Consider the following 17,788-nt stretch of genomic DNA (forward strand, 5'->3'; position numbering starts at 1 on the left):
CTCCCCGTTTGGGAAGCCTAGGGGAGAGAGGGAGGGGGCGGCGGGCCGGGCCCCTGCCTCCGGGCGCGCTGCCGCCGCGGCTCCCGTCTCATGCCGCAGGAATGCGCGGAGGTATGCGCCAGTTTCCAGAAGTGGATCCCCTTCCTTGCTGGAGCTCAGCAGCGCATATATCACCCGGTGGCAGCAGTCCACCTTCCCTGAAGTTTCGTAACCGCTTACGAGGGTAAATTGAGAGTTGGGAACAGCCCTCTATTAAGTAGCAGATTGAGAAGAGGCTCTTCCCACTTGGAGAAGGCAAGTCTTCCCAGACAGACCCCTCACATCGGGAGCTACAGTAATCGAGACGCCTCCTCTGCGCTCACTGTTGCCGCTGCTGCTGCTCCTCATTCGCCGCTGCTGCTACTTGCTGCTCCCTCCACAAGGTGCCCCCGGAGCTTCATCCTTTATCCTCCTCCCTTTATCCAGGTCCGACGGCTGCGGCTCCCGCCGCTGCGGGCACCACCGGAGCCATCGCCGGAGGAGCTGTCCCGTCACGGACCCCGGCGCCCTGCGGCCACCTCGGAAGGTCTGTGTGTGTGTGCCCGCGCAGGAGCGGGGTCCCTGTCCGCCGAGCCCCGCGTCCCGCTCTGTCCGCACGCACCGCGCACGCAGCCCCTGGAGCTGCCGCGGGATGAGGACGGAGCGTGTGCGCGTTGGGCATGCCGGAGCCGGCTGCAGCTGCGGCCGGGCGGGCCGAGAGGCTCAGCGCAGGGCGCCCCGGGGCTGCTGGCTGCCAGCCCGGGAAAGGCACGGGGAAGCCCGGCGGGATGGCGGCCCCCAGCGCTGCCCGCGGACGGGTGCCTGGGCAGAAAGGCGGGCAGGGGCGGTGGTGTCCCGGAGACCGAGGCTCAGGGTGGCCGGAGGCTCCAGGCGGAGCCTGCTGTCAGCGCCCAGGGCGCCTGCAGGCATGCTACCGCTGCGGCTTTGGCAGGAGCTCTTGCTTCCCTCCCTTGTGTGTGCAGCTGCCGGTGATGCTGTGTCCTGCTTCCAGTTTTTTATATCTTTGATAGGCTTTTCCTGCGCTTTTTTTTTCTTTTTCTGTTTAGGTTAGTTTTTTTCTTCTTGAAATTGTTAAATGTCATGCATTGTATGGTTTAGAAATGCTTGGGCTAAGCTTTTGTAAGTTGAATTAGCCTGAGATAGGATTGGCAATGCGAAAGCCCGGGTTTGACTTTTTCTAAGTGGTCTCTAAAGATCAATGAGAAAACCTTTAGTTCTGACACAAAGTCTGCTGTGTCCCTGCTGAGCCAGGAGGTGTCCTCTGTCACCTCCAGGGTTTCTTTCACACACTTAAACTTGTGAGAAGGAAACAGTGTTTTTAGGTTAGCAAATTAATGCTTTGGCTGAGGTGGTGTATTTCATGAAATAAAAACGTGTATCAGGAATGGAAGACCTGCAGCAGTGGAGAATTCCTAGATGCCTTTGTGAGATGATTAATTTCTGTTGCTTTTCAGAACGATCAAAAGATGGCAGTCAAAGCTCGCACGAGCTTATCAGGACAAAATGTCCTTTAGCGTTGAATTTAGGCGATCTTTCAACTCACTGCAGGATGTTGCAGATCTGCCCAAGGGCAGCCGTTTCCCACGCAGAGCAGTGATACGATTTTGGAGCTTTCAGAGCATTTTAATACTAACCTTGGCCTTTCTTGTGTTAGTGTCATTATGGTCAATATTGCTCTTGCTCTTCTGTTTAGCCACTGGAACTGCCATTAGACTGAAACCTTTACTTAGATTTTTGTTGAGATTTTGGTATTTTCGTGTGCAGTCAAGGCGTTTGGCTAAGGCAAGTATATACAGCTGCTCAAATGAAGCCTATTAAGCTCAGATCAGTAACTGGGAAGTCCCTGGATCTCCATAGCGTCTTCCCACCAAATGTGCCTTGCTGGGTAGTTCTTTAGATGGTAGAAGAATATTGTTTTCCCTTTCAGTTGTTTCTGTGGACTAATGATTTATGTTTTCTTCTTTTGTTTTGCTCTTGGAACATTCCTGATTAAATTTGTTGCCTAATTGCTTTTGGAATTCTCTTTCCCCCAGCCTAATTATGATATATGATGCATGTATGACTTTATTCATACAAATTGCCACTCTCCTACTTCTTGAGATAGAAAATCTGAAACTATAGAAACACTTACATGCATAAGTTCATATTAGACTTTACTTAGACAAGGAAATAATTTGGAAAGTTTTGCTAGAGTAATTGGCAGTAATTTTACATGAATTAGAGCATATAGTTATGAAGGTATGGCTGTTTGCAATTAGGAGCCACTAACTTGGCCTAATCCCACTTCTTGTGCTAGAAAACTGGCAATTGGTGTGAGACTCTTATGCCTGTCAGCTTTATATAGTGTATTTTAAATATATTTTCTCTCAGGACATGTAAATGAATTATCAGATGTTGAAACATCATGGCTAGACAGACGTGTCAAATTTCAGATGTGTGTTACACACACTTCTGTATAACCTATTTCAGACTTTCAAGAAATGAAGAATAGCGCAATTGTAGGCAGAACCCCTCAAAAAAGTTTTATTACAGTTTCCAAACTGCCTTGAGACCAGTAAAACAAAGCTAACTAAGTGGTTCAACAGTTATGAAAAAGGAGCCGATTAAAATCCCCAGCTGAAAGAGACATTTAGTTGATCCAAAGCAGGAATGACCTCTGAATTAGCTATCATCACATTCAGCGATGAAGTCATGGAGCTCCCTTCTGGCTGCTGCCTGTGTGGAGGCACAGATCTTCACTGCGCTTCCCTGATCAAATTAACCCTAACTGGGTTAAAGCTTTGTGTGCTTACTGTGATTGGAAAGGGTTCAGCAACAAAAGGCACATTATAGCGAGACGAGACTCCCCAGTTAGTCACACAGATCTTTCGTCGTCTTGGACAGCTTTCAAGTCTGGAGGTTTCAACCTGGTCCCGTGGGTGGGGGCTGGGGATAAGGGAACAAAGTGAAATCCACGGTTTGTCTTTTTTATGTTCCATGAATACACCCACGCAATCCTTTAATCCACATGTATCATTTCCTTCTCGTTTCTCCCCCTTCCTCCCTTCCCCATCATTGCAGATTCATTCATGTTGTTGTGATCTGAAAGGGCAGAAATGAAGACAGCGCTGTGCTCGGCAGTCGCTGCTCTGTGTGCAGCCACCCTCCTCTCCTCCATCGAGGCTGAAGGTAACCTTCTCCTCCCTGCCCTCCCCGTTGACCAGCAAACCTCACAATCAGCCTTGAGCTACTGGCTCTCTCCCTCTCTGTTTTTGAGTGTGAATACTTCACCTTCTTTCTTTCTCTCCTTCAGAGAAATGCCTCTCCTTCCTTGCCCAGCTCCTTCTGTGTTCTGTTTCTCCCGGCTAGTGGGCCGGAGCGTAGCTCCCTCTCTCTGTCCCTCTGGTGTGCTGTCCGCACCACCCCACAGGCAGGACCTGGGCCAGCCGCTGTGGCCACCCGGGCACAGGGCCCGAGGAGCCCTTTGCCGCTGGCGGGCAGCCCGGCGTGGCTGGGGACACGGCTCTGCCCCCAGGATGGACCAAGAAGGGCTGGTCTCTGGCTTCTTTTAGTAATGTTGAGCGAGGAAACAGAAAACCTACTACTCAACAACCTGCAACTTTGAAATAAAATGCTCCAACAAAGTCTGGCTCTCTGCGCCTGTGTGTTGTGTCCGGCCGGCCGCCTCGCCCCCGCCCCACCGGCCTCCCTGCCAGTGCATCGGCCTCCCCTGCTCGGCGGGGCGACCCCCGGCTGAGCCTCGGGGAGGCCGGACCCTCCCTCAGGGACACCTCAGCTTCTGTGCTGGATCTGACCCGGGGAACACGCCTGGGAGGTGCTGCCAGCACTGTGACATGCATCATGGGCACCGCTGAAGGGAAGGCTGGGCCAGGCCTTGCTGTGGCAGCCGGGGTTCCAAGGCTCCGGCATGCAGGTGGTACCATCACCTCCAAAAAGGCTTTCCTTTTCCTTCTCCTCCTCAGTCCTCAGCGCAGTCTCTCTGGAGGCTGAGGCCCCTGGGAGCCCTGGCAGCATCCTGCCTCCAGCTTGAAGACCTGGGGAGACCCATCTTCACTGCCACACTTGGCACAGCGTGGCTCAACGTGGCCTGGCCTGGCCTTGGCTCCCCAGTGGACTAACAGCAACAGTGTCCTGTGCCCTCAGTGTGAGCTGCTTGGCTTTTTGGTCATAGTCATGGCATTTCTGCCAGCTGTGGCTTCCAGGGGAAATATAAAGGCTGAATGTCCTGCACTGAAATGACTTGACTTGATCTGATCTCTGGGACCTGATTCCATCATAGGTGTGAACTCTCCTGGATTTACTGGAAAAAAACCAGAAGCCAGCAACTGATAATTCTTTTTTTTTTTTTGCATTCCTTCTCTTTCTGCCTCGAACTGAAACAAATTCCCTGATCATGGCCTGCCACAAGCTCCCTTGTCTGGACCTGGTCACCTTGGCTGATCTCTGCTAAAAGCATGGGGTGTCAGAGATGCCTCTGTGGTGTTTGGCCCCTAGGCAGTAGTAATAGTGCTTGCCTGGGGCTTGCAGATGTAAAGTACACTGTCTTTCTGGAAAAAGATGGCATTTTTGCCAGTAGTGCAACATCTGGTCACCCTAGGAGAGAATCAGTCCACTGCCTTCCACTCGTGCTGTGTTGCTGTTGGCAAAGGAACCGAAAAAGGTCATTTGAAGTCATTTCAGAGCTGCCTTTGAAACGCAGGACTGCTGTGCCAAAGAAAGCAGAGAAAGTGTACATTTTTGATGGAGGAAGGGAGTGGATGTGTTTGTGCCTTCTTCCCCATCTTAGAAGGGATCTCACTTAGAGCTGGACTAATATTGCTGTTGTCCTGCACTATGATTTACATGTGTGGAGTATGTTATTTTGGAACATAAGCAAAGGTGTTTTATTTAGCTATAGTGTAGACTAAACCAGCCATAGCTTCAGCACTGTTAAAGCAAGTTACAAAAATGTATTTGGAGCAGCAGAGTTATAACAGCAAATCTTGACACATAGCTGGATGACCTTGATTAGATGTTGGAGGATGCACTATTGCCAAGGAAAAGAGTGGATAAAACCTGATCTTGAGAGTTGTAGAGGGCTCTTGGACAGAACTTACATTACTTTGCACTCAAAAATGTTTGATAAATAAAATACCTAATTTACAGTGATCTTCTTTCTATGAGAAAATTCTCCTAGCTCCAGAGTTTTGAAGTAAGAGCAGGGAAGTGTGGGGTGAAAAATTGTGGTGCTGAAAACGGAGTGAGAAATAGTGGTGCTGAAAATGAAAGTTCAAAACTAGGACTGCCTTAGAACTTGCTGTGGTGGGAATTGCTTTTGTAGAGATTTTTACAGTGGACTTTTGTTTGCACTATACTGATCATTCTTCTGCACTGTTTTAATTTTGTGCTGCAAGTTTGCATAATTTTGTAAATTGCATCTTATTTACTTTAGCAAGTTATTTCCTTACTTACGTATTTACGTTATTTTGGTGTAATTGCATCTTAGATCCTGTTTGCTGAACTGACTTTCTCCTGTGAACATTTGTCCCTTGGTCTTATTTTTCCAAATTTCAGATCACTTTGTGGCAAAGCTATCCTCCCCCACCAGTCAGTCCTATGTCTCTTTTCTTGGTTCTTTTTGACTCTCCACGTACCATTCACAGGACATGCATTTTAAAATTTTTTTCCCAAAGGTGTGGGTAGACACTTGATAGGATGAAAAGGTGAGAGGAGAATAAGAGAGAGAGCCATTTAATGTGATGAAGATTCTTGATATGACATGGAAAGATGGGGTGAGAGCAGAGGAAAGAAAAAGCTTAGTTTTATTTTCTGCCCTCCTTTAGCTTTCATTTTTTAGTCTCCCATGGGAGGAGATCTGGTGTTTATCTGATGCTGCTGTCCATAGATTCCTGAACTTTCCAGCATGAAACTAGTTCTTCATCAGCATCACAGCTGCTCTGAAGTCCTTTGTGAGAGCTGTGCTCTGCTGCTCTTGGCAATGAGCAGTGAGCTGCAATAATGGCTTTAGAGCTTTTCTACAGAGGTACAGCAGAACAGGAGTTTCTAGTTGGGCAGTCACTGTAGGAGTAGAGGGGGGAAAGCCCACATATAGTCTAAATGCACTCATTTCACTGGGGAAGTTGTTTGTTTGCGGTGGTCAAGGAAGCAAATCTCTTTTCATGCTCAGCATTTTTGCTTTTCTTTTACGGTAAAATTCTTCTTGTTTTATTTTGCAATCCTTCTGATATCTCTCTCCCAGCTTAAACTTCCCTGTGTGTGATTCTATATTTTATACTTAAATATAAAGTTGTTTATACTTAAAGTTGTTTTGTGCCTTTTTAGTCCAGCACAGCAATACTCCAGTGTATTCCATGTCTGTCCACATGTCAGATTTTTTTTTCTGTTACAGTATTTTTTCATCTGTGATCACAAAGAGACAAAGGCTCTTATTCTAGTCATAGTTAAGTACATTGGCATGTGAAGAATCTATTAATTATAACCTCCAGTTACTGCTGTGATGTTTTCATGGCTTCTGTAGCATATCATGTTTCTTAATACAGAGGGATTTTCAAAGGCACAGGAAAGAAATGAGGGAATCATTGGTTTTGTGTAGCTGAACTGAGCTTCTGAAGGGGCTGACTTTTCAGTTTTTCAGGAATTGGTTCAGACCTAGAAAAGTCTGTTTTCTAGGCTGGAGGTAGGGAAGGAGGGCATCACTAATCTAGGTGTGGAACCTTTGTGTTGTGCATAAAAAGGTTTGGCTGGTGAAAAATCTGTTACCAGGACACCAGTGTAGCAAGTGACAAATAATTGCAGCATAGCAGTTACAAAGGATTAGAATTTGTGGCTTGTAATGAATCTGCATTGAATACATTAATTTTCATTGATTGAATAATTCAGAGGTGATCTGAGATAGCTGAAACTTTTGAAGTTTTGAAACTCATTGGTAGAACCATTATATTATTATCTTTTGATGGCAATATCTTTTGAGAAAGAAGTTGCTGATTTCCAAGTTCCTAAATAGAGAGCCATGTAGATTGACATGTGAAATTGAAATTTCTATATAGGTGAGGGTGACTCTACTTTTTCCTGCTGCTAATTAGAAGCAAAATATGCATGCATGTGTAAGTGTATATATACATGCATATACATATATATGCACACAGGTGTAAAATTTGGTAAATATTCATATATACATTGTGTGTATATATGTAGGTTAGGTTGAGATATGTATGTCTTTATTTGTATAGGTATATAGTTTTAAAGGAAATTTTTAAAGTACATTTATGAGCTTTGCATCTTCAAATTCGAAGAATTTTCATAAGCATATATAAAATTAAAAAATGCAAAGACACAGATGGCAAAATTTCTGTGTTGTGATTGGCAATGAATACCTAACAAGTCTGAGAACTGCTCTTTTTAGAAGTTGCCCTTTACTACATTTCTAGGCTGTAGGTCATTCCAGTCACATTGACAAAGCAGGCTTCAGAGGAGCTTAACTGGAGTCATGATCTAGTTTGTTGTACCAAATTCATGCCACTTCTGAAAAAAATAGTAAATGAAGAGTTCTGGCACCTTCCAGCCTGAGGAGGCCTTATCACTGGGATGGTAAGGCTAAGCTTACTCTTCAGTTTCTGTAGATTGTATGATATTTTAACATGGCCTGGCACGTTACTTTACATGCTAATTATAGTGTGTCTTTTCTAGTGATGGAATCACAACATATTTTTCACATAGGGATTGTGGATGGCAGCTACTTCCAACTTATATCACTTCTAAATCTGGTTCTAGATAGAAATTACTTGATATTGCAGTTGCATTTTATTTCTATCTTGTTAAGGTGTTCACTGGGATCCTCTAGCAGTCACATTGTGTTATCTGAAAAAAGCTGTAAATTTTTTATATTTCCTGTGAAGTAATACAAGCTAATATAAGACATGCAAGACCTGCATAGCATGAGAAAGATGCTTTGCCCTCTTTTTTTTTTTTTTGTTTCTGAAATTATAACCTTATTCCATGTGTATATAACACAAAAACTGGCAATGTTTTAAGTACATTCTGTCTGATATTTTTTCTTTTTTTTTTCTTTTGTGGTGCATAATATAGAAGATTCAGTTAAGGAAGTGATCATAACACAGTTCCAAGAGTGGTCAAAATTAATGCTGTGGAAGCATGATTGTTGTACAGCAGGATATGTTTTTGCTACTCTGGAAACCTATAGGGGAGCCATGCATTTCTGTGCATTCATGGTTGGATCACAGTATGAAGGCAATACTACGACACCATGACACATTATGATCATGATCCTGTACCTTGACAAGTCATTGGGAGGTTTGGCATGCATTTTGATGGACACAGGATCAGCAATGTCACTACACTAAGAATAGGTGCAACTTCACTGCTGCAAGTAGCCTGACATCAAGACTGCTTGCTGGAGTTAAGCTGCACTCACACATAAGATTTTGTTGAGTGAAATTTTAAGGTTTGTCCCTGTAAAGGGGCAAACTCCTACTACAACAAGGGGCATTTCTTTCCTAGACTCTGGTTTGATTCAGTATTGCAAATGTATTATTTTTCCACTGGTGAATTCCCTTCTAGAAGAAGAATTTTAATGAGATGGAGTAACAGTTGCCCTGTTTTATTATCACAATACGGTTTTTATCATCTAAACATTTTCTGTACTTCAGATCAGCTTACTACTCTCAGTCATATGACCATGGTTTGGTCTTCACCCCACAGCTGGTTTCATTTGGGTGAAATCTGACCCCTGTGAAGGTCCATGGATGTTTTGGAGATTCTGTTTGAGTATCAAAAGCTCACAGGCCATCTGGAAGACATTTTGATGACATTGGATCCAAAGAGGATTTTTTTTCACTCAAGAAAGATTCCTTTTTGGATTTCTGTGGGAGAAGTATTCCGTGCTTGAGTTTGATAAGCCAGCCGTAGGCCAAGAATGAATGGATTTAAGTACGGCAATGAAGGCGGGGATTAGGTGTCAGAAATAACTATGATGATAAAGGCAGTGAGGTTTTGGAGCAATTTCTGTGGGAAGCTGTCAGTCTTGACAATAGTGGAGGTCTTTAAGAATGATCTGAGGAAAACATGTCAGGAATGACACAGGGTGGCCAATCTTGTCTTGACCGTGGGATGGACAAGGGGACCTTCAAGTTCCCCTGCAATACCATTGTTTATGATCACCTGGATGAATGGATGCATCACTCACGTGTCAATGTACTATTCTTGTTACCTGCCAAGACCCACATCTGAATTTTCATAAAAAGGAAAAACATTCTTTAAAATGCTCAAGACTTTTCCTCACAGTCAGCTTTTTCAGTTTATCTGGAATCCGGTCATTTGGATATCAACAAGCTGGGCTGCTGCTGTCCTTCAGCAGTTAAAGCCTAAAGTCTCTGCTGCAACATGCCAATTTACTTGCAAGGTTGGTGGTGCTACTTTTTCCATGTACTGAATTTTTTTAAAAGCATGCTCAGGTCAGTTGTCTCTGCCTTTGCATTAAATTTGTCCTGAGCCATTGCTACTGAAACAATATTTTATAATGATATTCTTATCATCTAAATGTATTTTACTATTAACACATGTTGCATGATTTTGATACTAAGTAACTACCCTGCCATCTCTAGCATTGTGATGCTCATAAACTGAATGATGAATAAACTGTGCATGCAGGTTAATGGTCTAATCTCACTGCCTGTGTATGGACAACAGGAAAAATAACATTTACTTCAGTACTAGTGTTATCTATTGTATCAGTATTATAAAGCCATATTATCCTCTGGTCGGAAATTACAGAAAATTAAAAGGAAAAAAATGTCATATATTTTTAGCTCAGTTTTACTTTTTGTAATTGGACAGTGCCTTTTCATAATTAAACATTCTAGCATTTACTACTTTATCTGCTTTTAAAATTATATTCAAATCTGATATGAAATCTGACACATGATGGAGATCTTCTATGAAACAGAAGATCTATCTTTTAAAAATGCCTGCAAAACTCTCTCACTAGTAGTTAAGGAAAGTATGGCTGGATCTAATCATACTTTGTATACCTATTTAAACAATAATATATAATACACCTACCATGCACTGACAGTGAGTCAGTAAAATACTGCATGAATAAGCATGACAATTTTAAAAAGAGAATATCATTATAAAATATTTATTAAATGTCTTTGTGTAATGAACCTTGTACATGGAGGCTTTGTCCATTGTGGGAAGCTAAAAAACCAATAATCAACATTTCATTTATGTATGCATGATGCTGCAAATTAGCATATATAAACTATTTCTTTCTGTACTGTTCAGTTACTTCTGTCATCAGCTCCTACAAATTTTATTTGCAGTCATTTGTTCGGTTCACTGGTGCCCTCTTTGCCATTTTCTATAAATTCTGTAAAATAAATGTCCTTAAATATATTTTGATGTTGTCTTTTCATAATTAACCATTGTGTTGTTTGGAACCATACTGGCATTTTATGTTAAAATGCCACTATTAGTATGGGTACACCTGCTGCAAAGGGAACATGAAAACAATAGTTTACACCTTTGAAATTGTACAGAAATCTGGTGTAAACAGGTAGAATTTTATTTTTAAGAACTTTGCATCAGCTTGAATATTTTGGCAAATTGCAACCACTATTAATGCCATTTATTACTCCCTTAGTTCCTAAATCCTTTGTTGCTATATGCAAAGTATGTCACTTTAGTGGCTTCTAGGAACAAAGGGGTGGAGTTCTCCAAATTTTGGAATATAATGATACATCAGTGTATCATTATTGCTGATATACATTTTGCATGTATATTCCTATCTAGACCCTGACAGAAATTGTTTTACTGAACATTAAATGCCCAGTCTTTTCCATGTATTCTTTAAATAGTTAATTTTCTCTGCCAAGTTTCTAGATTCAGTGAAATTGATAAGAAATATCATATGCAGAGACTATATTTTAAAAGCTGATCAATTCTTTGATGTCTAATTAAGAAGAGTACTGTGTTCTCCACATTCTAAATGATCTCATGATATTGTAAGCAGGTTGTGATTTGGCATGCTTGTACGGATTGCACCCAGCATGTAAAAAAAATTTCCTTTAATTGTTATGTGAAATGTTTGCATATGTGGTGATTATCTGTGAACTCATTGTACATGTATCCAAATGTGTTTTCTATTGTGCTTGATTTTGCTGGCCATTCTTGAATGTCTTGGCAACTCAAGAAACATATGTTCTGTGCTGTCCTCTGTAATGCATATACTCTTTGATGTTTTGTCATATTTTGTCAGCTTTTATTTTACTCTTTTTCCAACAATATATATTTATATTTGTTGGAAACAAATTTATGCAAAGACAATTTTAGTAAGCTTTGCTCAACCTTGTTTTATTTATTCATTTGCCAAAACTTGGTCAAGATTTTAAACATCTACCTGGTATAAATCTTTTGCAGTTAATCCACCATCAGACTTGAATTTTACAATTATAGATGAACATAATGTTCAAATGTCATGGAAAAGGCCACCAGATGCAATAGTGGGTTACAGAATAACTGTGGTTCCAACAAATGGTGAGTTCTGACAACTTTTTAAATGTGATTACATGTTTTGAAATGTTGAGTTAATTTTTGCCTATATCTAACTTAGGTATGAGAGTAGCTATTAAAATCTTTTGTAAGCTAGTGATCAAGCCTGGGTAGCAGCAAAGGGCATAGAGAAAAAACAGTTTTTCTTCCAAGTTAGAGCTATTCTTGCCTTAGTGTTTACCATTTTGGGACTGCAAGTTTTGGATGTCTTTTCTTTGTAGGGAGCAAAAAGGATGTAGAACCATCATTCTGCTCCTCTTCTGTGCTTTCACCCTAAAGTTCAAGAATTGTATTGTGCTGTGTAAGACAGCCATTATTCTATTTCACTTTAAGAAATAATCAGTGTAAAAGAATGAATGAGAACAGGACATGATTTATCAGATGATAGCATATTTTGTATGTGCATATCAAGTTTCAAATTTCCTGGAATTTATCAAACACTTTAGGATTTTATTCACTATTAAAAAAATCACATTAGCCTAAAATTTCATGTTTCAATATTTATACTTCATGAAAACAGAAAGTGTATAATTCTAAAATTATTTGGTTTGAGATAGGTTATTGCCTGTTGCATTTTGTTTTACAATCAGCTTACCAATATTGTATTTTAAGGCTGCATTGAGTGTTTTATATATTTATTGCAGATGGACCTACTAAAGAATTTACTCTTTCACCTAGCACTACCCAAACTGTCATATCAGATCTTACACCTGATGTAGAGTATATTGTATCAATAGCTTCATATGACGACAGAGAGGATAGTCTGCCTGTTTTTGGCCAGCTGACAAGTAAGTAGCTGCAGTACAATTAGAAAGCCAAGCAAGATAACGGAGTGGTCATTTACAAAACTTGGCTTTGATCCAGTTCTCCAACAAAATTGCCATGTACCTGAACCCTCCTTCGATGGAGCTGTCTGAGCAGCCTTTTTCTATTAGTCCTAGTGGAAGCAGAGAAAATTTGCAAGAGATCAAAGGATACTAACAGGGATAGAGTGTCTGCCAACCTCTATAGAATTCTTGGCAGGAGGCCATTATGTTTTTTGATCTGTACCTCCTTCCAATAAATTGCATTTGCTGAATTCAAGGGGAAGACAATAATTGACCTCTGTAACAAATGAATTGAACTGGCATCCTGTGTGAGAAAGCAAATTATATTCATCAAATAATAACAAAATGTGACACAATAGACCTAAATGCATACTAAAATATGGAATTTAAGCTTTAATAATTTATATTAATAATTTAAAAATCATAAAATAAATTTAATTAAATAAAAATGCACAGCAGACTCTTTTCTATGACACATTTTGTATCATGTCTCAGGCTTCACAAAGAACCATGGGAAAATTATCAATTCCTTTACGTGATAGAGAAGGGTAATACAGGTATTTCTTCCAGGCATGTTGCCGTTAATTGTCAGGAAATGACTCTTCAAGATGTACAAATACAGAAGATTCTCAGATATTTACATTTTCTGTATTTTGTGTCCTGCTGAATACTATCTTGTAAAATCTGTAAATACAGGTCATATTTTCAGAACCTGCATTTATGTTTTTGTGTTCTGAGGCTTGTTAGATGCATGTCTGTAATTCCTTGTGTGCTTTTCTTTGATGTTTAAAAATTTAACCCTGTTTCCCCCATTCATTTTGTCTATGTTGTGCTTTGTGTAGTTCAGACAGGCGGCCCAGGGATACCAGAGGAAAAGAAGGTTGAGGCTCAATTACAAAGTAAGGTGCTTTGCTTTTCAACTTATCTGACATTTATCTTATCTGAAGTCTAGCTCACAAAGTTAAACTGTGCTTCTGTGCTACCTACCAAGAAGTTAACTTGCAAAGTTGTGTAGAATTAAGAAAACTTGTGGGGACTTGTGATAGAAAGATATGCTACATTGAAAGATTAAGGTGCAAAGCTGGTACTGAAACTAGGGATTTCATGCAACTGACCTGAGCAAGTCCATGAGTGTCATGGTCCTATCAACAAAAGGTGTTGTGCTGTGGGTAAAAGGCTTTGCAGAAGAACCTGTGCAGCTACAATGGGGAAATAAAGATGTGAGGCACAAATGATAACAAAATAAAATTTTTCTGTAACATCAAATCATTGCAAAAGGTTTTGTATGGGTGTTTTCATCTGTTGTGGCATAACAGATCTTGTGGATTAGTGTGAAAGGTGTCTCAAAGCAGTTCCCTTTTGATAATGGCTGTAAGAAAACTCATATGGGTGTTCACTTATGTGAGTAATGTTTCCCCAAGCAAAGTATCCCAGATAAGATCAATCTTTTAAATATGTGTTTGCTTTGGCATTTACCTACTAAGTTTCCATTAGACATTTCTCACGATTTGTAAGAATGCAATTGCTAATTTGCTAATAGAGTTGGTTTTCCTTTTTTCCCTGTTGTGTTCCAGGATGCTCCATAAGTGCAATGACAGATTTAGTTTTCCTGGTAGATGGTTCATGGAGTGTAGGAAGAAATAACTTCGGATATATTCTGGACTTCATGGTTGCCCTTGTATCAGCTTTTGACATTGGGGAAGAAAAGACAAGAGTTGGAGTTGTTCAGTATAGTTCAGATACAAGAACAGAGTTCAATTTAAATCAGTATTTCAGAAGAAGTGATCTTATTGATGCAATTAAAAGGATACCTTACAAAGGTGGCAACACAATGACAGGTACAGATTTCCCACTTACATGCTTATTCAAGCATTTCATTTCATAGTTCAAATTTGCTTCATATCCTAGTTATACAAGTCTAAAAAGACACAACTTGTGATGTTGGTTTTAGGTGAGGCTATTGATTACCTTGTTCAAAACACCTTCACTGAGTCTGCTGGAGCAAGAAAAGGCTTTCCCAAAGTAGCCATTGTCATTACTGACGGAAAAGCACAAGATGATGTGGAAATTCCTGCAAGAGAGCTTCGCAACATAGGAGTTGAAGTTTTTTCCTTAGGTATGTTGAGTTTTTCTAATGATTGAGAGATAAAAGAGTTAATTTATAAGTTTTGCTGACAGTGGGGTTGAAAAATTTCATTATGCCCCTCTTTTCATGTGTATGCCTTGAATGGGGTCATTTGTGCCCTCCAAGTGGAACACACTGCTTGTGTTAATTTGATGGTAATTATGTAGCTCCTGCGTGGAGATTCATATTACTGACTAGCATAGTTTGAACCTTGGCCTTATTCTCACTTACACCACATTATTTTCCCTGGTTGAAAATCGAGTCTGCCACCTCATTTCATTAATCATTATTTTGTAGTTTGATTATTGATCATGACAGAAGGCAGAACTAATTTAAATTCAGCCTTACCCCAAGATGTTTTAATACTTCACAAGTACGTTGAAGGTGTCTGTATTTTATGGCTACTTAACCATAGCCCTGTCTATTACAACTTCTAGGTATCAAAGCAGCAGATGCAAAGGAACTCAAACTAATTGCATCTCAGCCGTCACTGAAGCATGTGTTCAATGTGGCCAATTTTGATGGAATTGTGGATATACAGAATGAAATTATCTTGCAAGTGTGCTCCGGTGTTGATGAACAACTAGGTGAACTGGTTAGTGGGGAAGAAGGTGAGACACTTTATAAAAATGTATTTGTAGCTTCAGTTTATCCCAATGTCTATTGAAGAGACTATTCTTACTTCCTTTGCTTTATTTATAGAGTTTCATCTGTTGCCTCACTTAGCAAGTGTGGAAAACTGGTTTCAGTTTTGCGTCTTTAAATGCAGGATAACAGAACATGTGATGTAGCAGATTTGGAATAGCTCCATTATTCCATAGTTTCAAAAGCAACACAGTGATGTGCAGTTTGGACACAGGCATCACTTCTGTGGAAAAATGTATTAAAGGGAAAAAAATTGCTTGGTGAAGGGTCAAAATATGTAATGGATTGAGAACCATTGAGAACCAAAGCATGAAAGCTGGAGAAAACTGAAAAAACAAAGAGATGAAGCTGTATCATTGCAGCTTCCTCTCTCTGTAAGGTTTTAATAACTAGTTATTCTTTGACAAAAATGGCAGTAGAGATGACTCTGCTGTTGTAGTATTCTGCTCAAGTCTCCATTTGTTCATATTTTCTACCATGTTCCTGTAAGTGGTTCCTTCACTTTTGATTGAAGCAGTTTTAGAACTGGGCAGCACTTCTCCTGGAACTTATGCTATACTTGGGGGACCACAAATGCATTGCTCATATTTTTGCCCTCTCACTGATGTCTCATTTGGACTTTCCTGTAATTAATTTCTGTCTATTTATGCTAAAAAACCCCAAAACTGATTTTTAGTAAAGATCAAGCAAAGACAACTACGCTTATTCCAGAAATAAAAACTGTTAAGCAAATACATTTATAAATTGTACCTAATATTTGGATTTGTTTTTGATTTCTTTCAGTGGTGGAGCCTCCTTCAAATCTGGTGGCAACTCAGGTCTCCTCAAAGTCTGTTAGAATCACTTGGGATCCATCCACAAGCCAAATAACTGGCTATCGTCTGCAGTTCATTCCAATGATAGCTGGGGGAAAACAGCATGTACTGAGTGTGGGTCCTCAGACAACTGCTCTGAATGTTAAAGATCTCTCTCCAGACACAGAGTATCAAATTAATGTTTATGCAATGAAAGGACTGACCCCCAGTGAGCCAATAACGATAATGGAAAAAACGCAGCAAATAAAAGTTCAAGTGGGTGAGTTTGGAGCCACCTAATTTTCAAATTGTATCTCTTCATTGATGAAATCTCTGATGCTTGTTCTAATATTATACCTTTATTATTTTTGAGACACAGCTTTGCTTAGCATGGTTTACTTTGTTTATAAGCAGTTGTGTGTGATAAATGAACTACAGATGTGATTGTAATGCTGTGTGGCTATTGAAAATCCATTTACAGTGATTATTCTTTTCCTTTGCAGAATGCTCACGTGGTGTGGATGTAAAAGCTGATGTTGTGTTTTTAGTGGATGGTTCCTACAGCATTGGTATCGCCAATTTTGTCAAAGTAAGAGCCTTTTTGGAAGTGTTGGTTAAAAGCTTTGAGATATCACCTCGAAAAGTACAGATAAGTCTTGTCCAGTACAGCAGAGATCCCCATATGGAGTTTTCTTTGAACAGATACAACAGAGTGGAAGACATAATTCAGGCTATTAACACCTTCCCCTACAGAGGTGGATCTACCAACACAGGCAAAGCAATGACATACGTGAGGGAGAAAGTATTTGTTACCAGCAAAGGATCAAGACCAAATGTGCCGAGAGTAATGATTCTTATCACTGATGGGAAATCATCAGATGCTTTTAAAGAACCTGCAATTAAGCTGAGGGATGCAGATGTAGAAATATTTGCAGTTGGTGTGAAGGATGCAGTGCGTACGGAGTTGGAAGCTATTGCATCGCCTCCTGCGGACACCCATGTTTACACAGTGGAAGATTTTGATGCTTTTCAAAGAATATCATTTGAGCTTACACAGTCTGTCTGCCTACGAATTGAGCAGGAGCTGGCTGCTATAAGGAGAAAATGTAAGCAACTACTATTACTTACAGGAATGTAGAAAATGCAATGAAAAGAGGACCTGAACCAATGTTTTGTGCTTATAGTCACCTAAAGAATTTATTTTGATGAAATTGTCCATATACAAATGATAATTTTAATAACTGGGGATTTGCTTCTCATTTTCAAATATATTAAAAGCAACAGGTGAAATAATTGGATAAATGGAAATGAAAAAAAAAATTTGAGAAAATTTTTCCCCCACCCCTGCTAGATATCTGAAAAGCTAATAAAATGTGTGTCTATTGGAATGACCTTAGTGGATATGCTCTGCTTTTGCACTCAATGTCTTGAGTAAAACACTTACCAGAGCATTCTTTTTTTAGCTCTACAAAATGAGGTGGCAAGTCTAAGCTGGTCTTTTAGATGTTCAAAGGCAATGAAGTAAGGCCAACGACTCTAGAGGGCAATTTGATTAAGTTTTTTGGTAAAATTAATGGCCCTCTGAAATGGGCTTAGACAAGACAACTTGAGACAGCAGATGCTAGGTGATAGTGATTGCAATCTAACTGTAAAGACTGAAGTGAAGAGCACATGAAAGTCTTCACATGCATCCAAATTAGGCCAGCATGGATAATGTTTAACATTCAAAAGTTTTCTAAATTGCCATCTTTGGTCAGATAAAGGTACTTGTGATTAGTTGCACCCTCAGT

At 40.3% G+C, this 17,788-nt stretch overlaps 1 protein-coding gene across 6 annotated transcripts in view; it reads left to right on the top strand.

Moving 5' to 3' along the window:
- The first annotated feature begins 268 nt into the window (after nt 1–268).
- The window catches only part of COL12A1 (collagen type XII alpha 1 chain), a 99,730-nt gene continuing 82,210 nt past the window's right edge, over nt 269–17,788 (top strand). For 4 of the 6 annotated variants that reach the window (XM_063152910.1, XM_063152907.1, XM_063152909.1 and 1 more), the window contains exons 1-10: nt 269–565; nt 3,100–3,207; nt 11,476–11,592; nt 12,252–12,395; nt 13,277–13,333; nt 14,009–14,272; nt 14,386–14,550; nt 14,997–15,170; nt 15,988–16,278; nt 16,502–17,104. In XM_063152910.1, the coding sequence (XP_063008980.1) occupies nt 3,135–3,207; nt 11,476–11,592; nt 12,252–12,395; nt 13,277–13,333; nt 14,009–14,272; nt 14,386–14,550; nt 14,997–15,170; nt 15,988–16,278; nt 16,502–17,104 (1,888 nt within the window). In that variant the 5' untranslated portion in view covers nt 269–565; nt 3,100–3,134. The remainder of the gene's footprint in view (nt 566–3,099; nt 3,208–11,475; nt 11,593–12,251; nt 12,396–13,276; nt 13,334–14,008; nt 14,273–14,385; nt 14,551–14,996; nt 15,171–15,987; nt 16,279–16,501; nt 17,105–17,788) is intronic. The other 2 variants (XM_063152908.1, XM_063152912.1) reach the window with 2 other exon arrangements.

Source organism: Melospiza melodia, chromosome 3, assembly GCF_035770615.1.
Source record: "Melospiza melodia melodia isolate bMelMel2 chromosome 3, bMelMel2.pri, whole genome shotgun sequence".
Lineage (NCBI taxonomy): Eukaryota > Metazoa > Chordata > Aves > Passeriformes > Passerellidae > Melospiza > Melospiza melodia.